Raw genomic sequence first — 12,649 nt, 5'->3', positions numbered from 1 at the left:
TGTTTCTTCTTTTTTTAAAAATTTTATTTATTTATTTATCTTTGGAAGGGAAGGGAAGGAGAGAAGGAGAGAAACATCAATGTATGGTTGCCTCTCGTGAGTCCCCTGCTGGGAACTGGCCTGCAACCCAGGCATGTGCCCTGACTGGGATTGAACTGCGATCCTTTGGTTCACAGGCCCAAGCTCAATCCACTGAGCTGCACCAGCCAGGGCATTGGTTGCTTCTTGTGGGTCCCCTCTGGGAACTGGCCTGCAACCCAGGTGTGTGCTCTGACTGGCAATCGAACCACGATCCTTTGGTTCATAGGCCTAAGCTCAATCCACTGAGCTACACCAGCCAGGACAGGATGATACATTTTCTAATGTTGAAACATCTTTTGCATCTCTGGAGAAAATTTTACTTGGTCATGAAGTATTATTACATTAATATAATATTGAATTTGCTTTCTCAATATATCATTTAGGAGTTTGGCATCTGTATTCCCAGTGGCATTGATTTTGCATAATTGTGGGGTTTTTTTGGTACTATATCAGTTCCCAGTTTATGCTATAAAATAGAAGGGAAGCTTTTCATTGTTTTTTATGTCCTACTACAGTTTAGATGGTAAGGGAATGATCTGTTCTTTCAGGTTTACTAGCACTTGCTCATAAAACTGTCCTATTAACTAATTTTTAATATATACTTTATGTTCTTTTAATGTCTTGATACTTTTGTGCATTTTTTAAAAGACTTTTAAAGAATATGAATAGCCCTGGCTGGTGTGGCTCAGTGGATTGAGCACGGGCCTGCGAACCTGACAATCGTGGTTCGATTCCCAGTCAGGGCACTTGCGTGGGTTGTGGGCCAGTTCCCGGTGGGGGACTCACGAGAGGCAACCATGCATTGATATTTCTCTCCTTCTCTCCTTCCCTTCCCCTCTAAAGATAAATAAATAAAAGTTAAAAAATATATAAATAAATAGATGGTAGAGTCATTTGGGAACACAGTTACTTTGCCTTGGAAGTTGAAAATTGAATGAGTTATTTGATTTGGGGGTGTTTTTGTTGTTGTTGTTGTTTTGCTTTTTGCACTACTGACAGTGCTAACTCCAGTTTGTCTTTCAGTTTAGGTATCAGTTCCTTTGGGGGTCCTTGCAGGTTTTCCAAGACTGGGTCAATCGGCTATCTATTATGCTCCTATAGAACCTATGCTTATTTCTTCGGTATTAGTTGTCACACGGTTTTGAAATTGTCATTGTGTTTTTCTGCCTTTATTACTGCACCATGATTTTCTGGAAGCAGGAATTCTTTATCTGGAATACTTAATAATAATAATGCTTGGCTTGTACTAGTAGGCATTCTAGAAAAATATCTCTATTAGATTTTATTTGTTGGTCCTCTCTTATTTGAAGATTTCTGTAAGAAAATGTCTTAGTTGCTGGTGCGAAAGAAGCCAGATAGTGGCACAAAGATAACATAAAGATAATGGCACAAACCCGGTATCACTGGGGCTTTGTCATAGCTTGCCTTGTTGAGTAGTTACTTGGGCTGATCACTTCTATTCTCACTCTCGTCAAGTCCCCAGGAGATCAAAAATGTGCTTTTGCAAACTGTGCATTGTGTTAGAATTCTCATTTACTATGTGACCTTTCCAAACTTTTTTTTAAAAAGATTTTATTTATTCATTTATCTTTAGAGGAGAAGGAGAGAGGGAGAGAAACATCAATGTATGGTTGCCTTTCATGCATCCCCTGCTGGGAGTTGGCCTGCAGGGAACCGGCCTGCAACCCAGGCATGTGCCCTGACTGGGAATCAAACTGCGATCCTCTGGTTCGCAGGCCCGCACTTAGTCCACTGAGCTACACCAGCCAGGGCCCGAACTTTTTATTATATATAAAACTAATAATACGCTGTAGGATTGTTGTGAGGTTTAGGCATGACGTAAGTAAAGTTTTCTAGAGTGGTACTTCAGTAGATGGTAACTGACACTGTGAATGTTCAGGATGCAGTCTCAGAATGGCGGGGAGTAAAGCTGAGTGACTTATGTGGATAAAAACCCTAGTAGTTGTCTTTTCCTCTTACAGTTTTTTCTTGTTAACAAAGTAATAACAACAAGAAATCAAAAAGGAAAGAAAAGACTACCTGGAGTTTTATGCTTGGACAGAGCTAGTTTTATTCTTGACTTACACTATTTGGGCCTCAGTTTTCTCATCTGTGAGATGGAGGCAGTGATACTCTCACACAGGAATTAAATGAGGTAATGTATATAGAGTGCCTGGCACACAATAAGTATGCAATATATGGTAACTGTTATTACTGTTATTTTATTTATTTATTTTTTAATAAATTTTATTGATTTATCTTTAGAGGGGAAGGGAAGGAGAGAGGGAATGAAATATCAATGTATGGTTGCCTCTCATGCACCCCCTGCCAGGAACTGCATCCCCTGCCGGGAACTGGCCTGCAACCCAGGCATGTGCCCTGACTGGGAATCGAACCGCGATCCTCTGGTTCGCAGGCCCGCGCTCAATCCACTGAGCTACACCAGCCAGGGCTATTACTGTTATTTTAAAAAGCTTCTGTTGATATTTTATGACAAAAATGTTGTGTATAAATTACCAGCTAATCTTTTAAAATTTATACATCATTTCTAGATTCAAAGTGCTACTTAATATAGTATGTTAGTAAAAATAAGAAATTCACCTCAAACCATTCCTCTCTAAAGCTGGTAGACTTGTAAGAGACATATTTATATGACAGAACACAAAATATGTGCTGTGTCACAAAATCACTTCTTTGATACTAGTTGGAGCGTTTGCTCACTGCCTGAAAGAAGATGTCCACAAGGGTCAGTAGCCAGTGGATATTTTTAGTACCAAAACAGTCCATGGGACCAGTCAGTGAATTTGATTTATTTATTCTTACCTTTTTCAATTTTCAGTTCCACATTTTTAAGATTCACAGTTGTCACTTTGAAATATTTCATTTGGATACAAGTCTGCTTTCCTGCAAATAGGAAAATACATTCTTGTCTGCTATACTGCCCCCGACCCCATCATTTAGAGGATAGGTTCTTGAATCTCACAGCATTTGTTTTGCTCTTAGTATCTACTTACCCCATTAAGAAAGATAGCTTAGATATCAATATCTACTCTTATTTTTTACAAACATTTTATTCCTTTTTTTTGTTTGTTTTTAGAGAGGAGGGAGGGGATGAGCAAGATAGGGAGAGAAGTATCATTGTGTGGTTGCCTCTCACATGCCTCCCACAGGGGACCTGGCCCGCAATCCAGGCATATGCCCTAACTGGGAATTGAACCTTGACCCTTTAGTTCGCAGCCCTGCTCACTCCACTGAGCTACACCAGCCAGGGCTCAATATGTACTCTTATTTTTTCGTCTTTACCTGTGGGTTTTTTTTTTTTTCCTCCATTGCTGGGGATTATCGGGGAGAGAGAAGGAGACAGACAGACATCTATATAAGAGAGAAACATTGATTGGTTTCCTCCTTATGCACTCCGACCAGGGATCAAACGCACAACCTAGGTATGTGTCTTGACTGGGGATTGAACCAGCAATCTTTTGGTGTATGGGATGATGCTCCGATGATGGAGCCACCTGGCCAGGGTGGATTAATCAAATTGTCGTTTTTTTTAATTGTTGTTCAAGTACAGTTGTCTGCATCCCCTCCCCTCCCCTCCCTCCCACCCTAATCAGGTATTTTTTTTATCATTTCATTTTATCTCTATTTTTGACTTGATATAAAGCTCATCTTAGTGGTTTGTTTAGGGTTTTCAGTATGCATATTTAGCTTATCACAGTTTACCTTCCAGTGATGTTATACTACTTTATGTATAATGTATACATCTTATGATAGTTTGCTTTTATTACTTCCCCCTGAACTTTGTTACTGTTGTCACGTATCTTACTTGTACCTGCATTCTAAACCCCATAATACATTGCTATCATTTTGTTTAAACAGGCAGTTTATCTTTTTCTATTATTTTATTCATTGATTTTTATATAGAGAGAAAAACATCAATTTGTTGTTCCTCTTACTTATGCATTCCTTGATTGTTGCATGCACCTGACCAAGGATTGAACCTGCAGTCTTACATGTGGGGGTGATGCTCCAACCAACTGAGCTACCTGGCCAGGGCTGGGCAGTTTATCTTTTGAAGAGAAGAGAAACAATCTTAATACATTTATGATGTCGTTTCCATTTTTGGTGCTCCTCATTCCTTTGTGTAACTTTGCATTTACATCTGGTATCATGTTTTCTTTAGTCTGATGGGGCTGCCCTGACAAAATACCATAGCTTTAACAGAAATTTATTTTCTCCAACCTGTGGATTAGAGGTCCAACAGCAAGGTGCCAGCAGGATCATTGTTTGCTGAGGATTCCCTCTGAGGGTTGCAGGTGGTGGCTTTCTGACTGCAGGCCCATATGGCTTTTCCTCCCTGTGTGCACTGGGTATCTCTTCCTCTAGGGGCACTGATCCCATCATGAGGGCCCAGTGTCATGATCTCATCTAATGATTATTACCCCTAAAGGGGGGCTCTAAATCCTGTCATATTGGGGGTTAGCACTCCTCATGCTTTCTGCAGAGGAAACAGTCTAGTTCATGACAGTCTTTCCTGCTGCCTGAAGGTCTAACACTTCTTGTGAGTGGGTCTGCTGGTGATGGGTTCTTTCAGCATTAATGCATCTGAAAAGTCTTCATTTCATCTTTATGTTTCAGTAAAATTTTTAGTTTGGAATAATTTAGCTTTGTAAAAATACTGGAATGATACTATTCACTAACTATCTCCTAAGTTCCCCTCTATATAACTACAGTACATTTGTCAGAACTAAGACATTAAGTGATGGGGGGAAAATGGAGACAACTGTGCTTGAACAACAGTAAAAAATGTGAAAAAATGTAAAAAAATCAGAAAAAAGATTAAATTTCCTTTTAGAGCAAATAAAATAAAAATAAAATAGAACTAAGATATTGTAATATGTATATTATTATTAATTAAGCTCTAGAGTTTGTTTGGATTTCTTCAGTTTTTTTTTTTTCAGTTTTTCCATTACTCCCTTTTTTCTGTTCTAGGATCCAATCTAGGATACAACATTACTTTTAGTAGCTTTTTTTGGGAAGATTTTTGCTGGCTGTAGAATTTTAGGTTGATAACTTTTTTCTTTCATTATTTTGAAAGACTTTGCTCTATTGCTTTCTTGCTTGTATTGCTGTGAACAAGAAATCTGATATAATACTTATTTTTTCTCTGGATGATTTTAATGTTTTATTTTTATCTTTGGTTTTAAACAGTTTGATTATGATGTGTTTTTTATTTATGATTTTTTTTGTGCCTGTGGTTCACAGAAGTTATTGGGTATGTAGATTTGTAGTTTTCATTAAATTTAAATATTCTAAGCCATTATTTTGTCAAATATAATTTCTGCCATTGGCCCCCTTCAGGGACTATAGTTACCTGTGTATTGGCTGCTTGAAATAGTCCCACAGTTCACTGATGTTCTCTTTATCTTTGTGGGTATTGCTTCAGCCTCATTTCAAGTAATGAATAGCCAGGTGGCTGGTGGCTTCCATATGTGACCCCAGAGATTTGGAACATCTCTGTCCCCGCAGACAGTTCCACTGGCTAGCTCTGCTCCTTTAAGAGATAACCAGGACTAACGCAGTAGTATCAGGCCTTCAGTCTGTTCACCTTGGGCACCACGAGAAATCCAAGCCCCCCTGGCCTCTCTCACCACCTACCTTCTCATCCCTACATGACTCTGATCTGTCCTCCGGGGGCACTTTTCTAACCTGACTCAGTCATCCATGCCTACTCTGGAAACAAACGCCTTCTGGAATTCATGTCACTGATGGACAAAACCCCTGACGTGCTTGCTCAGCCTCCTCTGAAAGTTCTCATCCTCTTGCTCTCGCTGAGAGAAGGCTGTCCTCTGAGGAGGGCACCGCTTCTCCTCGTACCTTCTCAAGCACTGGCTTGTTTCTTCTTTACACCACAGCACTACTGACCTGGAGTTGGGGTGGATATCCTCTTCCTCCTTGCTGTTGCTTCCAGTCCACTGGGAAGACCTAGTTTGAAGCACAAACCACGTGTTACCCTTGCTACCCACCTCAAAGTAGTTAGTCATCTCCTCCCCTCCTGGTTGCCGGTCCCCCACACTTCCCGCCATTCACTGAAAACTTGGACATGTCACTGACCGTCTCTCTCTTCACCACTGCAGCCATCATTCTTGGTGATTTCAGTATCTACAAACTGTATTAGACTGAAGTGTATGAAGTAGCAGTTTTTATAGGTTTCAACCTAAGGTATGCTCCATCCCCTATGCTTGCCTCTCAGTTGCTTGGCTAGTCCTATAGATCATACCATCCCGGCCTTTCTCAGGGGGGATCTGAGAGAGAAGCAAGCCTAATGCCCTAAGGCATCTACTGTGTGTGATGAGTTAACCTCTCTCTGCTGCATTTAGAATGGTTGGTACCAGTTCTGTACCCTCCTTTGGAGAAGTAGAACAATCTGTTCGTTTTCTATGTTTCATGGTTCTGCTGAGAAGCCCTGGTTGAGCCTGTCAGTAATAATTGTGCCACTTGCAAGATCTCAAGTTCACAAGTCCCAATCTCTGATCATCACCACCTGCCTTTTCCAACTCACGCCCTCTAGCACCCTAACTCCAATAATTTTTCAGCCCCTCCAGGACATCTAATTCCAGACTGTCACCTTTTTCACGTCCATTACTCTGTCAGTTCATCAATTTCCTTCTTGCCTAGTTTAGATCTCACGGTTACCACATTAACAATTGCCTTGAAGAGTCCCTCAACTTATTTCTAATCTGTCTCGTGCTCCCCAGCAAAACCCAGTCTTGGTGGAATCTAGCCCTTCACCTGTTCTGTGTTCCTACTTCCACAGCCCAACCATGCCGACTGGGCTCACATCATATTGAAGACCGCAAACCTCAAGTGGCCCATCAGTACAGCCTAATGTTTCCATGGTCGGCTTATTCTTGTGCTCTCTCCAAGGCTCTTTCATTAGTTTGTTTTTTAGATTTAGCTATTGCTTGATGTATTTATTGCCATTTTATTGTTCATAGTTTTGATCTTTTTCTTAAAAAGTCTCTTTAACATTTCATATAGTAATGGTTTGGTGATGATGAACTCCTTTAGTTTTTTTCTTGACTGCAGCTCTTTACCTGCTTTGCAATTCTAAATGATAGCTTTGCTGGGCAGAGTAATCTTGGCTTAGGTCTCTGCTTTTCCATGACTTTGAATATTTCTTGCCAATCCCTTCTAGCCTGCAAAGTTTTAGAGAAATGAGCTGACAGTCTTATGGGAACTTGCCTTTATGTAATTAACTACTTTTCTCTGGCTGCTTTTAAGATTCTCTCTTTATCATTAACCTTTGGCATATTAATTATGATGTCTTAGGGTGGGCCTCTTTGCATCCATTTTGATTGGGACTCTGCTTCTTAGACTTGCATGTCTATTCCCTTTACCAAGTTAGAGAACTTTCCTTTCACTATCTTTTTCAGATAGAGTTCCAGTTTTTTGCTCTTTCTCTTCTTCTGGTACCCCTATGATGCCAATGTCGGAACACTTGAAATTGTCCCAGAGGCTGCTTATACTGACTTCATTTGGGGGAGGTTCTTTTTCCTTCTTGTTGTTCTTTGTGGTTGTTTTTTTGCTTCCTAATGTTCCAAATCGTTGATCTGATTCTCAGCTTGATCCACTCTACTGTTGTTTCCTTGTAAATTGTACATTGTAATTAATGAATCCTTCATTTTTTACTAAGTCTTGTTTATGCTGCTGAGGTCCTCACTAAGTTCCTTGAGCATCCTTATGACCAGTTTTGAACTCTGCATGTGATAGATTGCTTATCTCCATTTTGATTATCTCTTTTTCTGGAGTTTTGACCTGTCCTTTCATTTGGGCCATTTTTCTTTGTTTCCTCATTTTGGCAGCCACCCTGTGTTTGTTTCTGTGTATTAGGTAGAGCTTCTTTGACTCCATACCTTGGTAGTGTGCCCTAATGTAGTAGGTGTCTTGTAGAGTCCAGTGGCACAGCCTCCTTTATCACCCAAGCTGGGTACTCGAGATGCACCCTTTGTGTGGGCTGAGTACTCCCTCCTCTTGTAGTCGAGCCTTGATTGCTGTTGGCAGGTCAGTGGGAGGGATTTACTTAGGCCAGTTCATTGCAAGAATTGGCTGTGACCACTGACCACCAAACACTATCGTCCATGGAGGATAAGCTGTGCAAGGGCAGGGTGGTGGTGCTCCTACGTGGTCTGTAGCTGTCCACTGGTTGTGCATACTCTGGGGTTTCCCAGATGATGCAGGCCAAGGTCAGTCCCCCGCCATGTTTTGCCCAGGGCCACCCTGTCTGAGCTATAAAGCTGTTCGAGATGGCTGCTACTTGTGCTGAGTTTAGAGATTCCTAGGCCAAGCCAAGCTGTGGTTCTAATCTGGTTACTGCTACTGCCAGGCCTGGGGCTCACTGAAGTTAGCTGTTTCTTGCTTGAGAGGATTTAGGAAGTTGTGAAGCAACTTTACATGGAGACCAGCCATTCAAATGGGAAAGCAGCATGGATTGGGCCATAAATTGGGTGGGGCAGGGTCTCTGGGGCTCTCCAAGGTGAGTCAAACAGTGTTAGCCAGGTTAATGGAGTCTCAGATATGGCACCAGTCTACTGGCTCTGTGTGGGGAGGGTTTAGAAAAGGGTCAGTGGCTTCTGCTTGCCCCGATGCCAGATACTTCAGTTTCTCCCTCTATACCCACTGGTACCTTTCAAGCTGTTACCCCTGTGCTGGAGCTCAGAGGGAGTGAGTCTTGAGTAGGGGAGACTGTGCGTGGGTTATTTAGGAGGAACTGCTTTGGGCTCCAGCAGTTTCTTTCACTGACTAAATCCTCACTGGTTTTTGCAGCCAGAAGTTGTGAGGACTTCTCTTCCTGGCACTGGAATCCTGGGCTAGGGGGCCTGGTGTGGGACTTTGCCCCCTCCCCCATATCCCTCCTGAATTTTTATTCACCACACATGGGTGTGGGATGAGCCATTTTTGGTCTGTTCCCCTCCTAGTAGTCTGGATGGATATGGTTTCTTTAATTCTGTAGTTGTCAGACTTTCATTCAACTTGATTTCTGATGGTTCTGAGTGATGTTTGTTCTATATATTAGTTGTAATTACGATGTGATTGTGTGAAGAGGCAAGCTGTGTCTGCCTACATTGCCATGTTTACCGAAGTCCTTCTTCTTTTTAGAATAGTTTTATTACTGTTTATTCCTCTTATGTCCTCTTCCACCACCACCCATGGCCTCCCTCCCACAATCACCACACTGTTGTTCATGTCCATGAGTTCTTTTTCTTTTTTGCTCAGTCCCTCCACCCTGTACCCCACCATGAGCTGTCAGCTTGCTGTCTATGAGCCTGTCTCTATTTTGCTTGTTAGTTCAGTTTGTTCGTTAGATTCCACACATGAGTAAAATCATATGGTACTTGTCTTTCTCTGATTGGCTTAATTCACTTTGCATAACGTTCACAAAGACCATCCATGCTGTTGCAAAAGGTAAAATTTTCTTCTTTTTTTACAGCCGAGTAGAATTCCATTGTGTTAATGTTCCATAGTTGTTTTATCTACTCATCTATTGATGGACACTCGGGGTGCTCCCAAATCCTGGCTATTGTAAAGAACATTGCAAAGAACATAGGGGTCCATATGTTCTTTTTTTTTCTTTTTTTAAATATATTTCTTTTATTTAAGATTTATTTATTTATTTATCTTTAGAGGGGAAGGGAAGGAGAGAGGGATAGAAACATCAATGTATGGTTACCTCTCATGCGTCCCCTGCTGGGAACTGGCTTGTAACCCAGGCATGTGCGCTGACTGGGAGTCGAACTGCGATTGTGTGGTTTGCAAGCCTGTGCTCAATCCACTGAGCTACACCAGCCAGGGCCCATATATTCTTTTGAATTAGTGTTCCGGGTTTCTTTGGATGAATTCCCAGAAGTGGAATCACTGGGTCATAATGAACTTTTCTTATTTAACTAACAGTATAAAGTATTCAAAAATAGGCCTTATTAAAAATTAACTACAAAAATTATAGTTAATGTTATAAATAAATGTATTCTTTCAGATATTTATATACTTTTAATAAATAACTAATCTTAAACTATCATATATTATAATTTGGTTCTTTTGCAAATGAGTAGTCTGCAGCTTTTACCATGGAAGGCCTGTTATCCTGCATGGATGTTCTAGCAATGTCAAATTGCTGTAAAAGTTTCCATGCTTATTTTGCTGCAGACTAACAGCAAGCAGTGTGATGATTGTCACCTGTATATCATACTTTGAGTAGCATTGATTGAGATTGTTTACAGTCTTTTACAATGACAAAATATTCTACTCTGAAAATTACTGTACACACATCTTTATGTTAACATGTTTATTCTAAAGCATATCTTTAGAATAAATTCCTGGCAGTATTGCTGGACAGAGAGCGTGTGTATTTATGGTTTTAGTGGTTATTGCCAGTTAGCACTCTGAACATATTGCATCCACTTTATCCCATCAGTGGTATGTATCTGTTTCCCCATAGTGTTTTGTAAAATATGTTATTTTTACCTAGTGTAGGTAAAAAAAAAAAGTCTATGTAATTGTTTTGATCGGCATATCTAAAGTGAAGTTGAGCCCTGGCTGTGTGGCTCAGTGGATTGAGCACAGGCCTGTGAACCAGAGGATCACGGTTCGATTCCCAGTCAGGGCACATGCCTGGGTTGCAGGCCAGTTCCCTGCAGGCCAGATCCCAGCAGGGGACACATGAGAGGCAACCATATATCAGTTTCTCTCCCTCTCTCCTTCCCCTCTAAAGATAAATAAATAAAATCTTAAAAAAAAAATAAAGTGAAGTTGAGCATCTTTCCATATTCTTATGAATTGTTGTGTATGTTTTCCTATGAAGTGTCTTATTATGTCCTTTCCTATGGGAAGAGGCTAAATATTGGTCTTTTTATTGATTTGTAAGGGCTCTTTGTATATAGTCATGCACTGCTTAATGATACATTCTGAGAGATGCATTGTTAAGAGATGTCACTCTGTGAGCATCATGGAGTGTACTTATACAACCCTAGAAGGTTTAGTTCAGTACACCTCTAGGCTGTATGGTATAGCCTGTTGCTCCTAGGCCACAAGCTTGTGCAGTGTGTTACTGTACAAAACAACACAAGATTAATCGAATATAAGAGAAAACGTTTCAATCAAGAGATACAGTAAGCACAAAATGTATGAAGCTACTGTTTGTATAACATGGCATACTGTTTTACAGTAAACTTTTTTAGAAATAAGAGAACATTCTAAAGTAATAATTAAAAGTATAGTATAATAAGTATATAAACCAGTAACATAGTCATTTATTATCATTTTTATGTATTATGTACTACACTATACAGTTGTATTTGTTATGCTTTTATATGATTGGCAGCACAGTAGATTTGTTTATACCAGCGTCACCACAAACATAATGTGTACGATGTTACAATGGCTGTGGTGTCATTCAGGGATAGAAATTTTTCAGTTCTATTATAATCTTTTTTTAAAAGATTTTATTTATTTATCTTTAGAGAGGAAGGGAAGGAGAGAGGGATAGAAACATCAATGTATGGTTGCCTCTCATGAGGCCCCTGCTGGGAACTGGCCTGCAACCCAGGCATTTGCCCGGACTGGGAATCGAACCGTGATTGTGTGGTTCGCAGGCCTGTGCTCAATCCACTGAGCTACACCAGCCAGGGCCTATTATAATCTTTTTTTAAAAAGATTTTACTTATTTATTTTTAGGCAGAGGGGAATGGAGGGAGAAAGAGAAGGAGAGAAACATCATTGTGGTTGCCTCTTGTGCGCCCCCACTGGAGACCAGCCTGCAACTCAGGCACGTGCCCTGAGTGGGAGTCAAACCAACAACCCTTTGGTTCACAGGGTGGCACTCAATCCACTGAGCCACACCAACCAGGGCTGTTCAAATATAGTCTTAGGAGAGCACTGTAGTATATGTAGTCCATTGTCGATTGAAATGTCTTTATGCTGTGTGTGCCTGTATAAGGAAAATTAACCCTTTATCTGACAAATGTGTTGCACTTTCCGAAGTTGTTCTGTTGTTTTTTAAAGTACTGATTTAAAAAAATGTGTATTCACCGAGTTAAAACATTATTATTGATTTTTAGACCTTCAATCAAGCCTTTTCTGAACTTGGTTGGGTGCATGCTTACTGCTGTTTGTAGATGGGCCAGTTTTTACATGAGCATGTGTATGACATAATGTCAATGTACTATACATTTATATTTGTATATTTATTGGCTCCAGGTCTACTTTTGTGTTGTAAAAGATCTTTTACTGATGTTTTCTGTGAATGTTTACAACCACTGATTCGTCAGACACTCAGTGGCCTCTTAGCTGTTGAGGAGATTGAGAGAATATACTTTCAATGGTAGCCATCCTGATCGTATTACTTGTTTTGCAACAGGAACCAAAGGAGGAGATTGGAGCGCAGAAAATGAAGACTAAACAGTCGAATAGAGGAAGATGTTTGGCTAAAAGAAAAAAAATTGCACGTATGTTTCATTTTTGTGTTGAGAATGGTTTAGAAATTGTAAGTCATAGAATTGGTACTAGTTTCTTC

The 12,649-nt window shown here is 40.4% G+C and overlaps 1 protein-coding gene across 4 annotated transcripts in view; it reads left to right on the top strand.

The window, feature by feature from the left end:
• The window catches only part of UIMC1 (ubiquitin interaction motif containing 1), a 140,889-nt gene that overhangs the window by 33,695 nt on the left and 94,545 nt on the right, over positions 1 to 12,649 (top strand). For all 4 annotated transcript variants that reach the window (XM_037064440.1, XM_037064442.1, XM_037064441.1 and 1 more), the window contains one exon: positions 12,494 to 12,581. In XM_037064440.1, the coding sequence (XP_036920335.1) occupies positions 12,494 to 12,581 (88 nt within the window). The remainder of the gene's footprint in view (positions 1 to 12,493; positions 12,582 to 12,649) is intronic.

This window comes from Sturnira hondurensis, unplaced genomic scaffold, assembly GCF_014824575.4.
Source record: "Sturnira hondurensis isolate 20B ecotype Veracruz unplaced genomic scaffold, ASM1482457v3 Scaffold0015262, whole genome shotgun sequence".
Taxonomy (NCBI): Eukaryota; Metazoa; Chordata; class Mammalia; order Chiroptera; family Phyllostomidae; genus Sturnira; species Sturnira hondurensis.
This window is presented reverse-complemented; position numbering and strand designations above follow the sequence as displayed.